This window comes from Copidosoma floridanum, unplaced genomic scaffold, assembly GCF_036245765.1.
Source record: "Copidosoma floridanum isolate Cflo_tuat_1 unplaced genomic scaffold, Cflo_Japanese_pri ptg000006l, whole genome shotgun sequence".
Classification (NCBI taxonomy): domain Eukaryota; kingdom Metazoa; phylum Arthropoda; class Insecta; order Hymenoptera; family Encyrtidae; genus Copidosoma; species Copidosoma floridanum.
The window spans coordinates 2,853,977-2,873,628 of record NW_028321883.1 but is presented as its reverse complement, the minus strand read 5'-3'; the positions used below and the strand labels follow the sequence as shown (position 1 = coordinate 2,873,628).

Sequence of the window (19,652 nt, the reverse complement as noted above, 5' to 3'; positions counted from 1 at the left end):
AGATATCTTAAATACCTCTCTCTTAAGTTCAGCGTGGTTATAAAAAAAATCAGCTTTAGTAGGTTTCTGATTATCAATAAAAAACTGTGCACAATAGAAGTATATGAAATATAATTGTTCAACTAAATAAAAAAAATCTTATCATAGTACTTACGATATTTTTTCAAATCATATTATTATTTATCAGTTTTTTAATAAATTTTTTTTTGTTTTAAATCGCTTAAATAGTTCAATATATTAAGAGAATCACATCAACATTTAACCTTTCGTTCACAATAGTTTAATCTGTGTTCTGAGTAAAGTAAGATAATAATGTATCAAACATTACTACAACGGCTTGTAGTTATTAACATGCTATGAAAATTCTTTTTTTTTTCCTATATAAGCTCTATTGTAATGCTCTTTTAAAGAAGTTTGGAAGTTTCATTTAGAGAGGCGAGGAACGGGGGGTCCCCCCTGCCCGTGCAGCTGGGCCCCCTTTTCCGCGCACCTCCTCTTGCACTCTACAAACTTGAAACTGTACGACTGTATTTGCTTATATTTTTGAAAAATGCCTGGTAAGGCTTGATTTTTTTATCGAGCATCTTCCTTTTGTACCAAACTATCCATAGAAACGTTTTTTTTTTATTCAAACACATTTAGAATATACCTTAATTTCAATTAAAAGGTAAACCTAACCCTGCTCTCTCATAAGAGACCGTGTTAAACTGTCAGTATTTCATAATTTTTTTCTCGAAATTTTCCCGTGGTGAAAAATCTGAAAAAATTCATGTGCACTCCTTGTGTGCTCAAATACAAGACACATTTTTTTGACACGTTTCTCCATTTTGAACTTTTCTCCCAAACGTCCTTATTGCATCTTTTCTTAAAAAAAATTTTTCCGCAACATGTACTCTTTCATTGTGCTTTGGGTTATGTATGTGTTAATAACGCCATGAATGCATTGTTCTATTAAGTTTTCGGTCACAGATAATCCAAGGTATAATTTTACCGTATGTGTGATCTACGTTGCGTACGTAATGTATAACTATATTACATACACTACATTCAAAAATCTTATTGTTATGTTTTCTTACTAAATTTTTTATTTTTCCGTAATTCTAAAAACATAAAGTCAATATTTACACTCAAGTTAGCTCATTACCCTGAAATTACTAATGAAATTGCTAAAAAAAAAAAAAATTTTTTTTGCTTAATATTTTACATTAGAGGGAAAAAAATTAACTAATTAGTCTTTATTAGTTTATGACAAAAAGCGCCCCTCTATTGTTACTGAATTTATCTTTCGTACCTACTTTTAGTAGAGGCTTGTCTATCGTCCATCTTTTTTTATCCATATATGCCGGCAACGAAAGTGCACTAAAACTGTAAAAAAAATCGTGTTGGGGTCGGTGGTGGGGCAAGGAAAATCATGTGGAGGTGATGGTTTGGGGTGTCAGGTTGCAAGCGGGGCGGGGGGGGCTCGATCTCATTTTTATTGGGTTAAAATAACTTTTAAGAAATGACGAATTTTACCTTGAGCTGTGGGGTGTGGTGGTGGGGGGGGGAAGTGGAGGAGGGGTATTTGTAGTGCCCCACACATTTATCTATATAATATAGAAAAATATATATATAGCTGTGTATGTATACAATCTAGGGGAAATCCGCCCCTTGCTTGCCCTGCGTGCCAACCCTCTCCTGCTCTTACTTAAAAGAAAAGTCTTTCCACTGCATCTAAAAAATAAAAGAATGTAAAATTAGAATTTTATATTTTAAAAACTGACGATTCCAGATAATTGACTTGAAAAAAAGTGTGTAACGAAACTAAATTTTGTATTTTATCTCACTAACTCTATCGTGCTATACCACACGACCATAGCGTATGTGCGACGAAAGAAAGTTTTTAAATATTATTCTTTTTTCGACGATTCAACCAGCGACTTCCTGCGCACTAGCTGAGTAGCAAATGTTCTCGGCTTTAAGCGATTCCTGTTATAGATTCACCTTTTTCTCCTTGTCATAGTGTGGTTCTGTTGTTGTAACTAACTGTATAATTAAATAATTTATTTCAAAATCCAAAAATAAATATTTTTTCGTAGCTTCTGTTCTGTATAATGATGAATATTTACACAATTTTTATTAATTTGTTACTTTAAAAATATATAATTCCTTATACATTCTTTTTTTTCAATATGTTTTAAAGTAGTATGTTAATTTTGTTATCTTCTTGCTATCAATGGTTCATTTAAACAAGGGTCTATTAATAATTAGTTGATTTCTATTGATTTTATTCTTTTAAAATCTTTCATTCAGGCCTATTGTGATGTGTTTACTTGCGAACGCTAGTTACAGTTTGCTGGGTGAATGTTTAGAGAGGTGAGAGTAGCACGAATATGCAGCAATTCTGGCAATTACTTTCGTCGTATGGATATACCTAAAGGTATGCTATTATGTTTACTCGACTCTTTTGTCTTTATTTTATTAAAATAACCACTAGTAGATTTATTTGAAAATTAAGTTAGTTTATCCTATAGTAATCTAGTATACGAAAAAAATTTTTTAATTTCTGCAGATCATTTCTTCATAAATGCATTTTAATGTAATTCTTCCGTAAGGTTGCATGTTAAGTTACGATTTTTTTAAATTGAAAGTATACGAAACGGTACAGATAAACAATCTGCAGCTTTTCGTAGATATTTTTCATGCTACAACGAATATAAGTTAAATAATGGGGACTAACAGTTAAATTAAGACCACTAGAAACCAAAATGAATATTATAAGGAACTAAGAAAAACTCAAGGGACTTGATTTATGGGTAGATGACAACCTTACAGAAAAAAAAATATCAAGGTAGAAAGAAATTAGAGAAGAAAGGTAAAAGATCTTGGCATTGGTAGGCAAGGGAGTTTTGAAAATAAAAATTAACTAAGGCAGTGTGGGGTGGTGAAGGGCAAGGCGATGCTGCTAGTAGGTCTGGATCTAAAGACAACTATATAATATAGGAAGATATTTTTTACACAGAGTATTATTCATGCGCATTATAAATTATATATAAATGACAAGTTTTTTTAGGTTTTGCTGAACAGGTGCTTCACTGTATCACTGTGTAAATGTACATATTATCTTACTAATATATTAATGAAAGTCCCTAAAAAAGTCGAAGCCGCTAACCGTAAAAACCTTCGACTGATTTTGCTGAAATTTCGCATACTGATTTTTGACAGTTCCCGAACGGTTTTCGTACTTTTTCTTCATTACTGATGACAATAGTTACAAAATAACGCTAGCTTTTCAGTTAAGTTCATTAGAGTCCGCTAGATATCGTCGAACTGTAACTGAAGCAACCTGCAATCGAAGTCAGTGAGTCTGATGATAATATTTTCAAGCAAAATGTCGCTTATCGAAGTTGTTTACTAGTATTTTTTCAAGAACAGTGCTGTTATTCGTGCAGCTAGATTTTTCGGCTACTCTGACGACACTCTGAAAGTCTGCAATGGTCAAGAAACTTACACTGGTTTCCACGCTAGATCGCTAAAAAAAGATGACCGAGTACTAAAAAAAAAAAATCGTTTAAAATGACAAAATCCCTAACCTAATATTAAAAGAAGTCTAGCAAGAACACAGCCAACTCCAATGCTCAAGGGCAATAAGCCTGCTAAAGCACCACTTGCTATAACAGCAAGCCAGAGTAAACAACCTTAAGAAGTTCAGGTTGCCACATCTGCTAGAAATATCATCAGTCTCTGACTGGGCAGTCTTCAACAAGCAAGCGTCACGAACAAATCTCCTCACCTTGGATCTCCAAAACGACTGCAAAAAAAAAAAAAAAAAAAAAAAAACTTAAAATGCTCGAAACAGATACAATTTATAAATCAAGAAACTGACACAGAACATAGAATCAAAATTGAAACAGCAACGTCAAACTGACGAAAAAATAATCTATTATAACCCTGACATTGATTACTCTAATTTTTTAGTTATTTAAGTACGTGGAACAATGTGTATTAATGTGGTGCTGAAAAATATAGATACAAAGCTGCAGGACTTTGTTGCTCTAGTAGTAAAATTTTGTAGTTGAAAAAAAACAATTTGATTATACATTTTTCGTCAGGTTTGTACCATTTCAGCTTTGAGTAACAAATTTTTTCACATACTATAAGGTAAGAAAATACCAATTTACGGCCGTTTTTAAGGCCAACAACTATTTTACGACATAAAAAACGCACGTTACTTTTCAGCATTATTATATTACATTTACTTTTTGACAGCTTATTATTTAATAAGAATTATGTACACTCCAAATGAAAATTATTTTAATTTGAATTTTTTTATTTCGAAAAGTGTCCAGAATATGTGCAAAATTTCAAACTACCAACGTTTTAAGTTAAGTTTCAACACACTAAGGTACTTAACTCAGTGAATTCCGAGTGAAGTCAAGAAATGCCTGCTACCCTGCTTGTGATACATTGTTTCGTCGGCACGGAGTATTATTTGGGTCTAAGTTTGCGCTTGATAACCCGGGACATATACTAGGTGCATAGGTAGGACGTGGGGCTAAGAAATAGTCGGAAATACGTGGCAAGGTACCCGAACTAAAAATCGTGATTACCTTTGTTAACTCGAAAGAAGTTTTAACAGCTTGGAGCAGCTGCTGTGCTATATCGCGATGCACCTACTTACGACGTCCTAGAGGTTGTCACTACTATCTGAAGCAGTGAACAGAAGATGTCTCGTTTCGGGATGTAGAAGCTACCAATACCGTAACGAGTAATGATTTAAGCTCTAGAAATTATGTCCACCTCGGAAAAAAACCAAAAAAAAGGTTAAAGAACTTAATAATTTTCAATAAACTTCCTTTTATTTTTTAAATCTCAAAAGCCATACACGCAATGAACCAGTGTGAGGTGTCCAAAGCTAAGGTTAAACCGCACTCGTGGAGAACCGTGTGGTAGCAGAGGTGACTACCAGTCGACCGTTTGAGGGTAAAAATAAAACTAAGTCTTTTTAGGGGCCTCCGAGGCTTTTTACAGGGAGTAGCAGACCTTGGTCACGCGCTGGTTTGAAAATGACGCAGGAATTCTTGCCTGGGAAAAATCTTAGCAGAAAAGCAATCGCCGAAAATCATATTGGCTAGAACTGCTCTAGTTCAGCCACTCAAAAGTTGGCACTTTCCATATTCGGCTTACTCTCTTACACGCGTCAAAAGAATGCAAGGTGATTATTTCACTTATACTCTTCCTTTCTCCTTTACATCAAAATCTTACAGAATTTCATTGTAGCTTAATAGCTTAATATTAATGTGTATATAGAAAATTATGTGTATTTACTAATGCTACGAACTGTTTGTTTATTCAATTAAACTGGTTGCAAAAATAGCGGTAAAAATCGCTTCATATTTCTTTTAACTGTTGGATTGAATAAACGTTCGGTGCGTTATGGTATTGAAAATAATTTTAATAGTACTAACGTTAAGACAGTAATGGCCATAATAGTTGCTAGATTTACCGTAGGTAACACCTGTATACTGTGACGTGACGAGTCACCGTCACAGTCAGAATACCGGTTTTGTGATAGCAGACAGGAGGAGAGGCGGTACAGTGCGCACTACCCCTACCTTATCCCAAACCCATACATAGGTATCCATCCCTACTATGGGCAACACAACCGATTCCCGACTGTGGGTAACACCTGGTGTGTGTGTGTGTGTGTGTGTGTGTGTGTAACAACGCAACACACACCTGTGTAAGTAGCTGAGGTGCCAAGGCAGCACGGATCAGCGGGCCGGGAGGAGAGACACTCTCTCTCTTGTCTGCTCACTGTAGAGTCGTACTCTGATATACGTCGGTTGAGTTTTGCGTAAGCTAGTGAGGCGAGCTCCGTATCAGGCGACAACAGGAGACGCAGCCACGGCTACCTGTTGCTGACCCGACCGGTTGCAGGCGTATACACGCGGCTTCTGCTGGGACTCGTGCCATCCGAGTGCTGATACCTGCCAGACGGATCTCCCAGTGCCCATGGTCAAGTTGCGGTGTACCTCGCCATAGGAGTGTTAACGGTAGGCCTGTGTCCCTTAATCCTGTCCCTACCGTGAGAGCACTGTGCCGAACAGCAACTGCCGGACCCACAGGGCCGAGTTGTTAGTTGATAGGTCTTGTCGGATGGCTGGACGTTGACATTCTTTTGTATGTCATACATAGTCATTGTCAGAATAAACGCATTATCTTTGTATATAAATAGATGTGTTTTCCTTAATTGTAGGTGTTTGAATGCCAGCTATCCACCTATCCTACTGGCCCTTAAGGATAATTATTAATAAATATTAGATGTACAGTGTCTTGCTGCTGACTGCAAGGCGAGCAAGATTCGACACATCACATGGCGCTCGATTAGTTGTTTAGGCAATTGTCCGGCACGGTGCTCTCATACGGCCGTTTTGTGTGCACGCTGTATTGAATATTATTTTCATGCTTAATTTGTTTTTTTTTTGCACATTATAATGGTTATGTTGTAACTTAATTGCCGGCGCATTATTTGTGCTGTTGGTGCGTGCTACTCCTTTAACGAAGTTTAAATTTTAACAGTACTCATTACTTGATAATAATTTGTGTATATATCAAATTAAAAGTTGATCGTTTATTTTTCCCTACCGTTTACCTTTGCTAGCGTGTAGTGAAATAAAAACAAGGTGTTTTCTTTTATTTTTCAAGTGCGACCTTGTACAGGATTAACTACTGTGTAGTGTAGATTGTATATGATATACGAATCGAAAATTTAATAACAAGGGAAAGTTGAAGACGGTAGTGTTTACATTTAGTTAGCAGCGTACCAACACCAATATATTATGTTGTAAAGAATTTGTTCGGGATAATCCCTACAGTAGCTTAATAATTTCAAGCTACTTGTAAATACACAGCATAACATCAACCCATACAAGCGATATAATACGACCTTATCGTGTTTACTCGACTATTCGGATTTGTTTATTTCGTGACCCCTAGCGTTCTACACACAAAATATAACAGTCTCACTAGAGGATTTGGAGTTCTCCTTCAGCGCAAGCGTAACAGGGGGGGACGAACTCCAAGCGCTGAGCCATGAGACAATAAATAAAGTAATCGAGGACACAATTAAACTATACACGGACGGGGAAATATTCCAGTATTTAATATTGCTAGGGTTAAAAAGTAATGGAACCACGCCGAAAGCTAGAGATAGATTAGAACGTTTCTTAAGCAGAAAATATATAGGACCAACAGCTGCAACATGGACTAAGGAAATAGATGAAGTCACTCGAGTAGAGAAAAATAGTTCGACTATAGACTTTTCAGACATGGAGTATAGGCTGGGACGCCGTGAAACACAATTCAGATACGACGAATCGTCGGAGGCAGACGCAAGTGTCACACGAGAGGATCGAGCCACCACATCGTCACCTGCAAATCAACAATTCCGTGAAGTTGTAAGCGGGCAAGTACGTCGCGATCTTAATAATGTGAGGGAGCAAAGTGACCAATTAAATATGGAATCGGTAGTACGAGATAAACAAAACGTACCATCCAATACACACGGAGCATCACAACCCTACAGAGGGTCGTATGAGTGGCCCCCGCAAGAGATACTTCGGGAACCTACGAGTAGACCGTCACGAGTATTGGCAGCAGGTCCTGTACGTAACTTGGGGGCAAATAGAGCTGCCGGAGAAAACATAGGGACTGTAAACAAGGAACAAAGGACAGGTCTAAGGATGGGCGAAAATACATTTATGGCACTCAGTGGTAATAACCGTCAAGCAGCTTTGGCATCGGGGGATAGAGAGGGTAGTGCTGCAAACGACCGTCGGGTAAAGTGGTCAGACGGACACCCTACCGACCATAACTATGAAGGCTTGGCATCTCAGGATCACAACATAAGCGCACAAATGGGGTACATAGAAGCAAGGCGTAAAACGAATAGCCACACACAACAACACGTACCCCACGATATGTCAAACGTGCCCCGAGCGCACTCAACGGTACACTCGCTGCCCCCGCAGACTCGAACACCCACAGCCCAAACGCAAAATGTACCTTTACATTCGTTCCTTAATTACGCGAGTATGCAGTTACCGACAACTGGCAGCATCAGTCATCCACGTGTAGAGATACAAAGTCATAGCCCAGATAATTTTCCTCACGAACATCGATTTACCACAGGGCCTCAAGATCACTGCAATTCGACCTCAGCTAACCAAGGTGGACAAAGCAGAGGCATTTATGGAGATATTCCCAGCACTAACGCAGGGTATAATCAACATAATTTAACTTTGGCAAGCGTGGGAATATCAGCACAACAGCGCGAATCACAAATTAGGTGCGAAAGGTACACGCTAGATTTGTTGACCCGCTGGAATGTTGAATTTCGCGGACGTGCTAAAGATGATCGTGAGGATTTTTTGACCCGACTATGGGAATGCGTGACGACGTACAACTTGTCACTAGAGGAATTATTAAGGGTGTTACCGGCAGTGTTTGACGCAGAAACAAACAATTGGTTCCGACGGGAAAAATACAACTGGCGCTCTATAGGCAAATTCATAACCGCTTTCCAACTACAATATGGGATATATGATTTACAGGGTAGGGTGAATAAAGAAGCTGAAAGACGCACACAGGCGCTGCATGAGGATATAGCAAGTTACCTATCCAATCTGCGAACCCTATTAGATAAAATTTACCCACCCCTGCCGCTCTACGAACAAATTAATCGGGCATACAGGAATCTTCATCCTTATTATCGCGGTAGAATTTCAAGGGCACAGATAAACAACTTTAACGATTTTTTGCTGTTGGGCAAAAATGTTGAATTAACCCAGCAACAGGATAGAGAATACCGCCCACCCCCGCTACCCGAGGATAGTTTGTTCCCGGCAACATCTTTCATTCCCCGAAAACAGAATACACCAAAGAAGATAGCGGCAGTATCAAGTACCCTCACCCCTAACATCGAGGATATAAAAACGTCGACGCCAACAACCAATACCCCACTGAGCGGGGAGGATAAGACAGAGAAGCAGCATAAAACTGTGCAACAGCAGCTTGAAGAAATGCTAGCTCCGTTGAAAGGTATGATGCTAGAAAGACAAGAGGTAGCTGAACGGCGCCAGAATGCGCAGGCTTCAGCTTTTAAAGAAAAGAAGTCAACTGGCAATAACGCGAAAACCCCTGGTGAAAATACCACTACAGATAACAGGGACCGATCGTGCTTCATTTGCCGAAATGTGGGACACTGGCGTAATGATTGCCCCTATCGAGAATATTGTACCAAATGCGGCAAGATAGGGGACAAGCGCTACAAGTGCCCCAAATGTAACACGGAAAGGACGGGAAACGCCAGAGGAGGGGGGCAGTAGGAGTCGGAGCCGCCCCGCCGGAACAATACGCGACTCCAAATAAACCAGAAATAGTAGTAATTAAGGCAGCTAACCATACAGACCAACAGGAAACTCCGAAAATTTCTTCAGCAATAGGACTTGCGGTACTGACATTTATGACATGGCTAGTAGGGAAACTAGGCGATGTACAGAGGTGTAGTAATCGGCAGGTTTATCGACTGGGAGAATTTTTTCAAATGGCTCTGTTGGGTTTCATGAGTTACGGGGCCAAAGTTATAACAACGATAATATACTGGACAAACGAAGCGATGAATAGAATCAGTTCCATAGCCAACAGTATGTACAAATGGGGCCTAGGAAGTTGATAGTTTAAAAACACCCATCTCCGAAGCAAAGGACGGAAGGAGCGGCAATGGCCGAGCTTCCTATCGTCAACCGTAGATGAGGTGTCCGCCACGAGTCGAGGACTTGGGTGGGGGACATATGGAACTGAAAGGGCGATAGAAGTTTTGGCACTTGCTGAGGACCCTCGTTACTATTTACCGCTTGATGTCGCAGGTATTAAAATGCACGCCCTCGTGGATAGTAGCGCAGTGCACTGTTACCTGGGAAAAGGAATCACTAGGCGAGTGAGGAATTTTCAACCCTGTCGTGCAACAATTTCTGTTGCAAACGGCAAAGTACTGGCTGTTCAAGGCACTGTAAGCGTTCCGTTAACCATCGGGCGAACTACCGAGACGTTAACGTTGGGGTTAGTGGACGAATTAGAGTACGAAGCCATTTTTGGGATAGATTTCCTACGAACTTTCAAAGTTACCATCGATTATGGTAAGGATGTATGGCGTACCCCCACTAGTCCCTGGCAAGAATTTAAGGGTAAGGATGGTGATCAAATACGTTCAGCAGCGATTGCTGCTGCGGGGGGATTGGTAACGATGACCTCTACTGAGGAGCACGAGCTAGAGAAAATCCTAGATGAATTGATAATCCCTCGACCAGACAAGCTCGGCATAACTACCGTAGCTAAACATAGCATTGACGTACAAGGTCACCCCCCAATTAAACAACGTCCCCGACGGTATGCGCCTAAAGTCCTGCAGATTGCGTACGATGAGATAGACCGTTTGTTGCATGAAAATATCATCGAGGAATCGGAAAGCGCGTGGTGCAGCTGTCCGCTTTTGGCGCCAAAAGCCAACGGAAAGTTTCGGTTTTGTATAGATTACCGGAAACTTAATGAAATTACGCGAAAAAACGCGTACTCCATGCGACTTATGAATGATATTCTGGACAAATTGCGCCGGGCGAGGTACATATCAAAAATCGACCTCAGTGAGGCCTATCATCAAATCCTCTTGGATGAGAACAGCAAGGAATACACAGCCTTTGCTGTACCCGGTAGAGGGTTATATCAATACGTGCGCATGCCCTATGGACTGACCAACGCCCCAGCTACATTCCAGACCATCATGGACCAAATTATTAAACCGGAGTGGGAACCATACGTATACACATACATGGACGACATTATCATCGTCACAGAAACGTTCAAAGAGCACGTCAAGTGGCTGAGAATTGTTTTAAAGGCATTAAGGGAGGCGAATCTCGTGATTAACCGAGAAAAATCAGAATTCGGGTGTGGAGAAGTTAAGTACCTTAGATACGTGGTGGACGGGAAGGGACTTAGGACAGATGTTGACAAAGTCCGGCCAATCTTAGAATATCCCGCACCTACCAACCTCAAACAACTTAAGAGATTTATAGGAATGATTGGATGGTATTCCAGGTTTATCCCCGATCTCGCCGAGAAGAAATCGCCCTCAACGAAGCTAATGTCCAAAGACATGAAATGGCAATGGGCTGAGGAGCAGCAGTCAGCATTTGAGAGCCTCAAACAAGCTCTAACCGAAGCCCCTGTCCTATCGAGACCCGACTTTACGCAACCGTTCGTCCTACAAACTGACGCCAGTGACTATGCTGTGGCCGCAGTGTTAACCCAAACCCTTGAAGGTGAAGAACACCCGATATGTTATGTCAGCCGCACACCGCAAACCGCAAACCGCAAACCGGAACGTAATTACACCGTAACTGAGAAGGAATGTTTGGCTGTGCTGTGGGCTGTAGATCGATTAAGGGGATATTTGCAGGGGGAACGGGTAACAGTAATTACTGACCACAGCAGCCTGTTATGGCTCAATAGATTGAAGGACCCAGTAGGGAGATTGGCTCGATGGAACACTGCGTTGCAGGCATACGACTTGGAGTTTGTCCATAGGAAAGGTAAACTACATCAAGTTCCAGATGCCCTATCCCGTGCCCAAGAAAATTCAGTCGCAGTAATTACTCCCGATGCCGAGAAAGTACGCGATGAATGGTTCTTGAAGCGAGTCAAGGGGGTGCAGGCTGCTCCACAGAAATTTGCAAACTGGAAATATGAGAATAGAGCCCTATTCTTCCACAAACCAAACCCTATCGTTAGTTCAACGATGGAGGACCTCGACGAATGGAAAATCGTCCTACCAAAGGAACACCGCGTCCAGGCACTATACGATGCCCACGATGCCCCCCAGGCAGGTCACCTAGGAGTGGAGAAGACCTATGCTCGTCTCGCCAACTATTATTATTGGCCGGGTTATTTCCAAGATGTGGTTCAGTATGTCCGGGAATGTCAAGAGTGTCAACAGCAAAAAGTCCTACAGAAAGCTCCTGTCGGATTCATGGGGGAAAGAATCACTGAGCAACCATGGATGGCTATAGCTATGGATATTTCAGGACCAAAACCTCCATCGAAGAATGGGCACCGATATATCTTGATCATCCAGGACCTATTTACGAAATATGTAGAGTTAAAAGCACTCCGGAAGGCAGACGGAAAAAGCATCAGGAAAGCGGTAAAGGAGCTAGTATTGAACAGGTGGGGAAAACCGAAATACATCTTAACAGATAACGGCACCGAATTTGTCAACCGGGAACTGAAAGGAATGTGTAAAAATTATGGCATTGAACACTCAACCATCCCACCATACCACGCACAGGCCAACCCGGCAGAGCGTGTAATTCGCACCTTGAACCCGATGATAAACTCGTTCTTGGATAAGGATCACCGGCTGTGGGATATACACCTACAAGAGTTTGCATTTGCAATGAACACGATGGAGCAAGCGTCCACGAAACTCACCCCGGCGTTCCTGAACTTTGGCTGAAATCCTCCACCTGTAGCCCTTCCGAAACGCGACACACCAACTGCACCATTAGACCTAACAAATACCTCCTTATGGGCCGATAAGGTAAGCCACTTAGAAATGATTAGGGATTTGGTATCGAAGCACCTTGAGTTAGCGCGAGAGAAGCAGGCGAAATATTATAATCGGGGGCGAAGGGCAGAATCATTTGCATTGGGGGACAGTGTGATGCGGAGAAATCACGTACTATCCTCAGGGACCCAGGGATTTGCCGCGAAACTCGCACCCAAATTTGTGGGTCCCTGTATAGTAACTCAATTGCTCTCGGACGTAGTAGTGGAAGTAAGGGACACCGCGACAGGAAAAGTAGTAAAAACTCATATTAATGACCTCAAGCGGTACACACCCCCACGCCATTCATTGGACAATGAATCTGAAGTGAGCTATATCCCTACAGACCCCAATCATGAGAGGACAACGAATCCGGCGCCAACCAACTGGACGCAAGGCATGGGCAAACGCATCGAGGCGAAGACGGGATCCGCTGCTCGACGACCTGTACCGCGAGCCAAGTGGAGAGGAGCTGAGGCAACCAGGCAGAATCATTCCCCAAACACGATTAGTCATCCAATCAGGGCCACCTACGGAGAGGAGACCACAGCCCAGGGCACCGATCCCGACCGACGGCCAGTTACCAGGTCCCAGAGCCGAGGGGCCACCCACACTAAGGGAGGCAGATGTGGTTCTTCCCCCCCCCCAGGGTATGACTTGCCACCACCGATCCCGACTCCGGCGCCCACTAGAATCACTGCACGCCAGATCCGCCCCGACCCGGAGCCGGTAGGCAGACTGAGCCCCAGGATGCTGGAGCAGCTCTTGGAGATTGCCAACACCCCGGCGGAGGGACCTCGGCCAGTAGAGGACATGAAGACGATCCAGTCGGTGCTCAGGCAGATCTACCTAGCACAACGAGGATACGTGCCCCTGACAGCATCGGCGCCGGCCTGCCCACCCCGACGAGCAGTACCGCCATCCCTGCAGGTAATTCCGGAAACGGCAAGGATTCCACGACTCATGGACATGCGGGTAACTTGGCCAAGGGGAATGCCTGGACCCCCACCGTTCACCCCAGAAGCGGACCTCCTGGGAGAGGAGACGGTGCCGACTTCGGAGGCCATATCTGTTCCGAATCTGGGATGTTGGAATTGCGGAAACCTGGGGCATCGTTACGCACAGTGTACGACGCGCGACCCAGCGAAAAAGTTTTGCCACAAATGTGGAAAAAAAGGGGTGAGCATCACAAACTGTCCACATTGTCGTGACCTCTGGGCAGCAGAAAGGCGAGCCTATTTGGCAAGGCAAGCAGGCACCAACATGCCACGCTGAGGAGCGTACAATGATTACCCCTACAGAAAATATTGATTATCCCTACAGAGAATTTTTTTTTTTCTTTCTTATTCTTTTTGCTTTCGATTCCCAATCCCAAATGGAGGATTTATTTTATATTACTTCTACGAATTGCTATCATTTTTATTATTAGTATTATTCTGTATTTTTCTTTAAATATAGTCCTTTAACCTGAAAATAAAGGCTTCACAATTTATTCATCCACACGGAAGTAAATGAACGAACAATAAAACTTTATTTTATGTAAATTTTAATATTATTTTTTAAGCGCACTGAGTAGCACGGTATCACGCAACGAATTTGTGTCTAATTATTTTGATTGGAACAGACAGCGGCATACAACATTGGCTTCCTTACCTAGTATAGCAAGAAATCTTTCTGTTCCCTTACGTTTGCCTACCTGTTTCTTTACTTTCCTGCCACTGCCAGTTGAAAATTTTTTTTTGTTTTCCTCTCTTTCCCCGTTTTTTATGTTACCAGCCAAGGTATTGGCTGAGTTTGGGCACGGGGAGGTACCGAAGGGCAGGTAAGTGAAATTGTAAAGTGCGAATAGCACTGGAGCACTGATGGTGGGAGCAGGAAAGAGCCCTTACGGCTCTGTCCAATCAAAAAGGACGAAGTCATTTTTTTTTTTTTTTGAGTTATGGATATAAAAAAAGTAAAGTTTTTATTAATTTAATTTTTGTGACACATCTACATGATAAGATGAACAGATAATCCTGCCCCACCGGATAGGCACGTAGTTTTTTTGTTGATTATAATATCGCGCAATTTTCACTGCATTCTTAATTTCCTGTTTCAAAAAAAAAAAAAAAAGTTTTTTGTTGTTGTTTGATTTATAATTTGGTTGAGTTAAGGCACTGTTATCTATTGCTGCAGTCAGTTTCTTTTATTTGTTTTTATATCCGACACCCAGGAATATATCGATACTGGTTGTCGTAAACTATTTTTAAGTTCAATTGTAAGCACAGGCGAGTGCACCTGCACCATGCCATCCGACAGTAGGGAATGCTAATAACTAGTGTTTACACTGACACCACACACAATACCGTGACAGTACACCGCTCGTTACACCAACAAGGCCGTTAATTTAGGCCGACCAGTATTTCCTGCTGAATCCTGAAGAAGTAGACGATCTGCTACACTATACGCAAACAAATACTCTACGTCATCCTACACATCCGTCCGGATAGGGCATTTAGCTAGATTCGAACGCACACCTTATAGGACATAAAAATCAGGGTGAAACCAGGGTTTGCGAAGGGGGATTTGTGACGTGACGAGTCACCGTCACAGTCAGAATACCGGTTTTGTGATAGCAGACAGGAGGAGAGGCGGTACAGTGCGCACTACCCCTACCTTATCCCAAACCCATACATAGGTATCCATCCCTACTATGGGCAACTCAACCGATTCCCGACTGTGGGTAACACCTGGTGTGTGTGTGTGTGTGTGTGTGTGTGTGTGTGTGTGTGTGTGTAACAACGCAACACACACCTGTGTAAGTGGCTGAGGTGCCAAGGCAGCACGGATCAGCGGGCCGGGAGGAGAGACACTCTCTCTCTTGTCTGCTCACTGTAGAGTCGTACTCTGATATACGTCGGTTGAGTTTTGCGTAAGCTAGTGAGGCGAGCTCCGTATCAGGCGACAACAGGAGACGCAGCCACGGCTACCTGTTGCTGACCCGACCGGTTGCAGGCGTATACACGCGGCTTCTGCTGGGACTCGTGCCATCCGAGTGCTGATACCTGCCAGACGGATCTCCCAGTGCCCGTGGTCAAGTTGCGGTGTACCTCGCCATAGGAGTGTTAACGGTAGGCCTGTGTCCCTTAATCCTGTCCCTACCGTGAGAGCACTGTGCCGAACAGCAACTGCCGGACCCACAGGGCCGAGTTGTTAGTTGATAGGTCTTGTCGGATGGCTGGACGTTGACATTCTTTTGTATGTCATACGTAGTCATTGTCAGAATAAACGCATTATCTTTGTATATAAATAGATGTGTTTTCCTTAATTGTAGGTGTTTAAATGCCAGCTATCCACCTATCCTACTGGCCCTTAAGGATAATTATTAATAAATATTAGATGTACAGTGTCTTGCTGCTGACTGCAAGGCGAGCAAGATTCGACACATCACAATACATATCCATCAATTAAGTAAATTTGTAATAACAAGAGATTCATTAATTAGCAACAGCGGTCGCTGTAGTTAAAACATTTATATCTATAGGAGCGCGTGGTGGCTCAGTCGGCTAGGTCGTGGATTGGCACGCGGGGAGACCGTCGTTTGATTCCCGGCCAGTGCGACTTTTCGGGCAAGTACCTCTGTGATATTTTACATGTGCTTTTTCACCACGCAATGCTCCTCGAGGAGGGCTTAGGCGACCTCCTCGCAGCAAAATGGCCTATTTTCCCCTACCCCCCTCCCAGTAATGGGGAGGCCTCCTATCCCTCTTCCCTTCTTTCTCCAAAGTGTTAAGTGCCCATAGTAGTGCCCTTATTAAAGGAGCCAGACGTAGAGCACTATAATTAAAAAAAAAAAGAAAAAATGTATATCTGTAGTAACAGTAGTGTCGTGCTTATCGCGAGCCATTGATTACTAACTTAATTAAATTTATTGGTAGTTTCAGTTAATTGTTAATTGCTAATGTACTTATAAATGTTAGTAGCATTTGGTCAACTCATTGCTCTTTTCTCGTCGCTAGAGAGGAAGTCGGTTCATAATGTCATGGGTAATCAAAAATTCTGTTACCCGTGTTAAGGCAGAAGTACGAACTCTCTCTCTCTCTCTCTCTCTCTCTCTCTCTCTCTCTCTCTCTCTCTCTCTTTCTCGACATCTCTGAGTCAGGAAAAAGAGAAAACACTATGACATTCCTGTTTTCCTTTACATTTGAAAAAGTAATAAAATTTAACCGGATTACAAATTAGGCTATTGCAGATGGCTTATGAAATTGTTAGTATGATAAAAAAGTTATTCGGGAAATCATATGTCTGCGAAGATAAATGGTAAAAATCAGATAATTTCTTGAAAGTTAATAATATTGCTCTACTATAAGTTTACCGTAGTTGACACTTATGGATGTTATATATAGCTATTGCTTACTACGGGTGTACCATGTATAAGTTTGTTTTTGTATTTCAACTGTATGTATTAATTCTAAGGTATATAAAAATATTAGAAACTAATCTAATTTTACCGATGGGTAAGTATTTATGCGAGTAATTGAATTTATCGAGATTTCCTATCCAGTTCGAGATTGACAAGGCAACTCGATTTTTCAGTTGAAACTACAGATTTGTAGAAAAATTGTGATACGTAGCAATTAAAAAGTGCCACCTTGACCAAGGTTTGAACTTGGAACTCTTTCCTTGCCGGGAAAGCGCGAAAGCGTGGGAAATGTCGATAAATTCAATTACTTGTATTTATTCTAAGTTATTCTAGCATTTAATATTATTTTCGTTTGAACTTAGTCTATGTGCGTTAATTAGAAGTTATTCTTGCATTTAATATTATTTCTTAGTGCTGCTGTTCCCAGTTAAATTTTAGCGTCTATTGGTTTTTGAAATGCTCTTAGTTATTTTTACATGAAATAATATCAGTTTCTTATTTCTGGTCAGCATAGGCCACCAAGCCTGTGCATGAATCATAATTGGTCATGGTGCTGCAGCTACGAGCAAACTTTCAGGTGATTCACCTCTTTTCAGATGCACGTTGGTCCCTGCTTAATATGCTTTCCGAATCAGCATGGGGAGTTCTGAAGGAATAAGCAAAAATAAAGAAATAATTATTAGCAATTGTATTAGCTGGCATTTCAACAGATTACTCTCGCACATTCTACGATACCGCTTAATTATCAATCAAATGATTTCTAACAGTAAAAATATCAAATTTTTTTTTAAATTAGAATGACTTACATCAAAAGTATCTACTTCTGCACTCTCGTACAGTAATACAGATTACGTTCGAAAGAAAAAAAGTGCTAACAAATCCAGTACTTAAATACCCTACTTAATCAACTGCTATTTCTGTTGTGTTGTTTCTGTCTAACATTTTCGTAGTAAGCGTCATTACTCTAAATAAAGGTCGTAACACAAACTCAGTGTGACCAGGAAATTACGTTCCTGTGTTTTTACCTCAACATTTTTGTGAATGTAAAATTAAATAAGAACTTCAGGTCACACTTGACAGTTATTTTATTTTGATTTTTTCTGTGTGATTAAACTTGTAAGGAACATTATTGTTTACATCAGAGATCTAACGCTTGAATATTTAGCTGATTTTAATTTTAAACTTGCAAGGAACATTATTGTTTACATCAGAGATCTAATGCTTTAATGTTACGAGATTTAATGCTGTTAAAGTGCAATAAGTTAACGCAGTGTATGAGAACATTTTCCAAAAATTTTTTGTAATTCAACGTTCATATCTTATATCGATGGTTTCTTGAAATATTTTTAAACTACGTCGTATAATTGCATGTGAAACCATTCTTTTTTTATTTTCTAAGCAATTTAATACCATGAAATATTATGATGATAACTTCACTAAAAGTATACTACAAGTTTTTTGTATTATAAAAAATAAATCAAGTAGTGTAAGGTTACAGTGGACTTGTTTAAATAAATACGTTTTTTTCAGTAATAAGTGCTCAACTCAAGAAAATTCAGTGTATTGGAAAACTTTTGATGAAACCACGTACAGTGCACCAATAAGCGCTAATGGTCACAGGAACGAAAATAAAATGACATATGCAACTTCTACACCAACATCGCCCATTAAAGATGAAGATAAATTCGAACGCTTATACATACTAGTTGATGCAGCGGTTGCTATTCAAAACCAAGAACAAAAAAGAAAGAAACTTTTTAACTGATTAAATAAGTAAAAAATCTCAAGAATTTCAAAATAAAAGCTCTAAAACCAGTAGCGAATGCATTTTTTAAATATTATCAAGCAGTTTACTTATCATTCATTACATATATTAACTTCAAAATTATTCATAATAAAAGAATTTATGAGTTGAAAAACTTTAACTTGATGGTTGCACAAAAATAATTCATACCAAGCAGCTTATGCACCCTTCCCTATTTTACGAAGCACAATAAAACATGTAAACTATAGCTTATGAAAATTTGTCTTCAAAGTTAATTACAAAGTTTCATAAAAGTTGGCTCAAAATATAGCGGTTGTTAGTAGTTTTTGAAATTTTTTTATAACGACAGCTTATCTTTATTTAGATAGTATTTTACAGGAAAATTTTCGTTTCCTATATTAAAATTCATGCTATAAATATTTCTTACTAAAATATACCAATATTTTAGTATATTACACAACTTAAGTAATTTTTTTTTCTAGAAAAAATACGAAAATTTAATTCGTTAACGATAAGTGTTCTAAACTTCTCACAATTTAGAACTATGAAAGTTAAAAGTTAAAATTGTATTTATTAAATTTCTTAGCCGTTTAAGGGTTTATAATGTATTAATAAAAAATAACTTTTACATACCGAAAAAAAACTAATTTTTTTATGGTTCAAGATGAAATATAAACAATTCATTGGTAAAATGAAAAAATGTTATCGAATTATAGCTTCAACCATAAAAAATTATTGTTGTCTTATTGTATACTGTGGTCAACATATTTACTGTAAATAACTTTTTATCTACACAGGGTCATTAGAAAGCTATGAATCTAAAATTAATATAAACTAGACTT

General features: G+C 40.3%; 1 protein-coding gene across 1 annotated transcript in view; it reads left to right on the top strand.

Annotated features, from left to right (window-relative positions):
• LOC106647241 (uncharacterized) overlaps positions 1 to 19,243 on the top strand; it is a 153,259-nt gene extending 134,016 nt beyond the window's left edge. Inside the window, exon 4 of the mRNA XM_014363546.3 lies at positions 18,576 to 19,243. Coding sequence (XP_014219032.3) covers positions 18,576 to 18,810 — 235 coding nt within the window. The 3' untranslated portion in view covers positions 18,811 to 19,243. The remainder of the gene's footprint in view (positions 1 to 18,575) is intronic.
• The last annotated feature ends 409 nt before the right edge of the window (positions 19,244 to 19,652 follow it).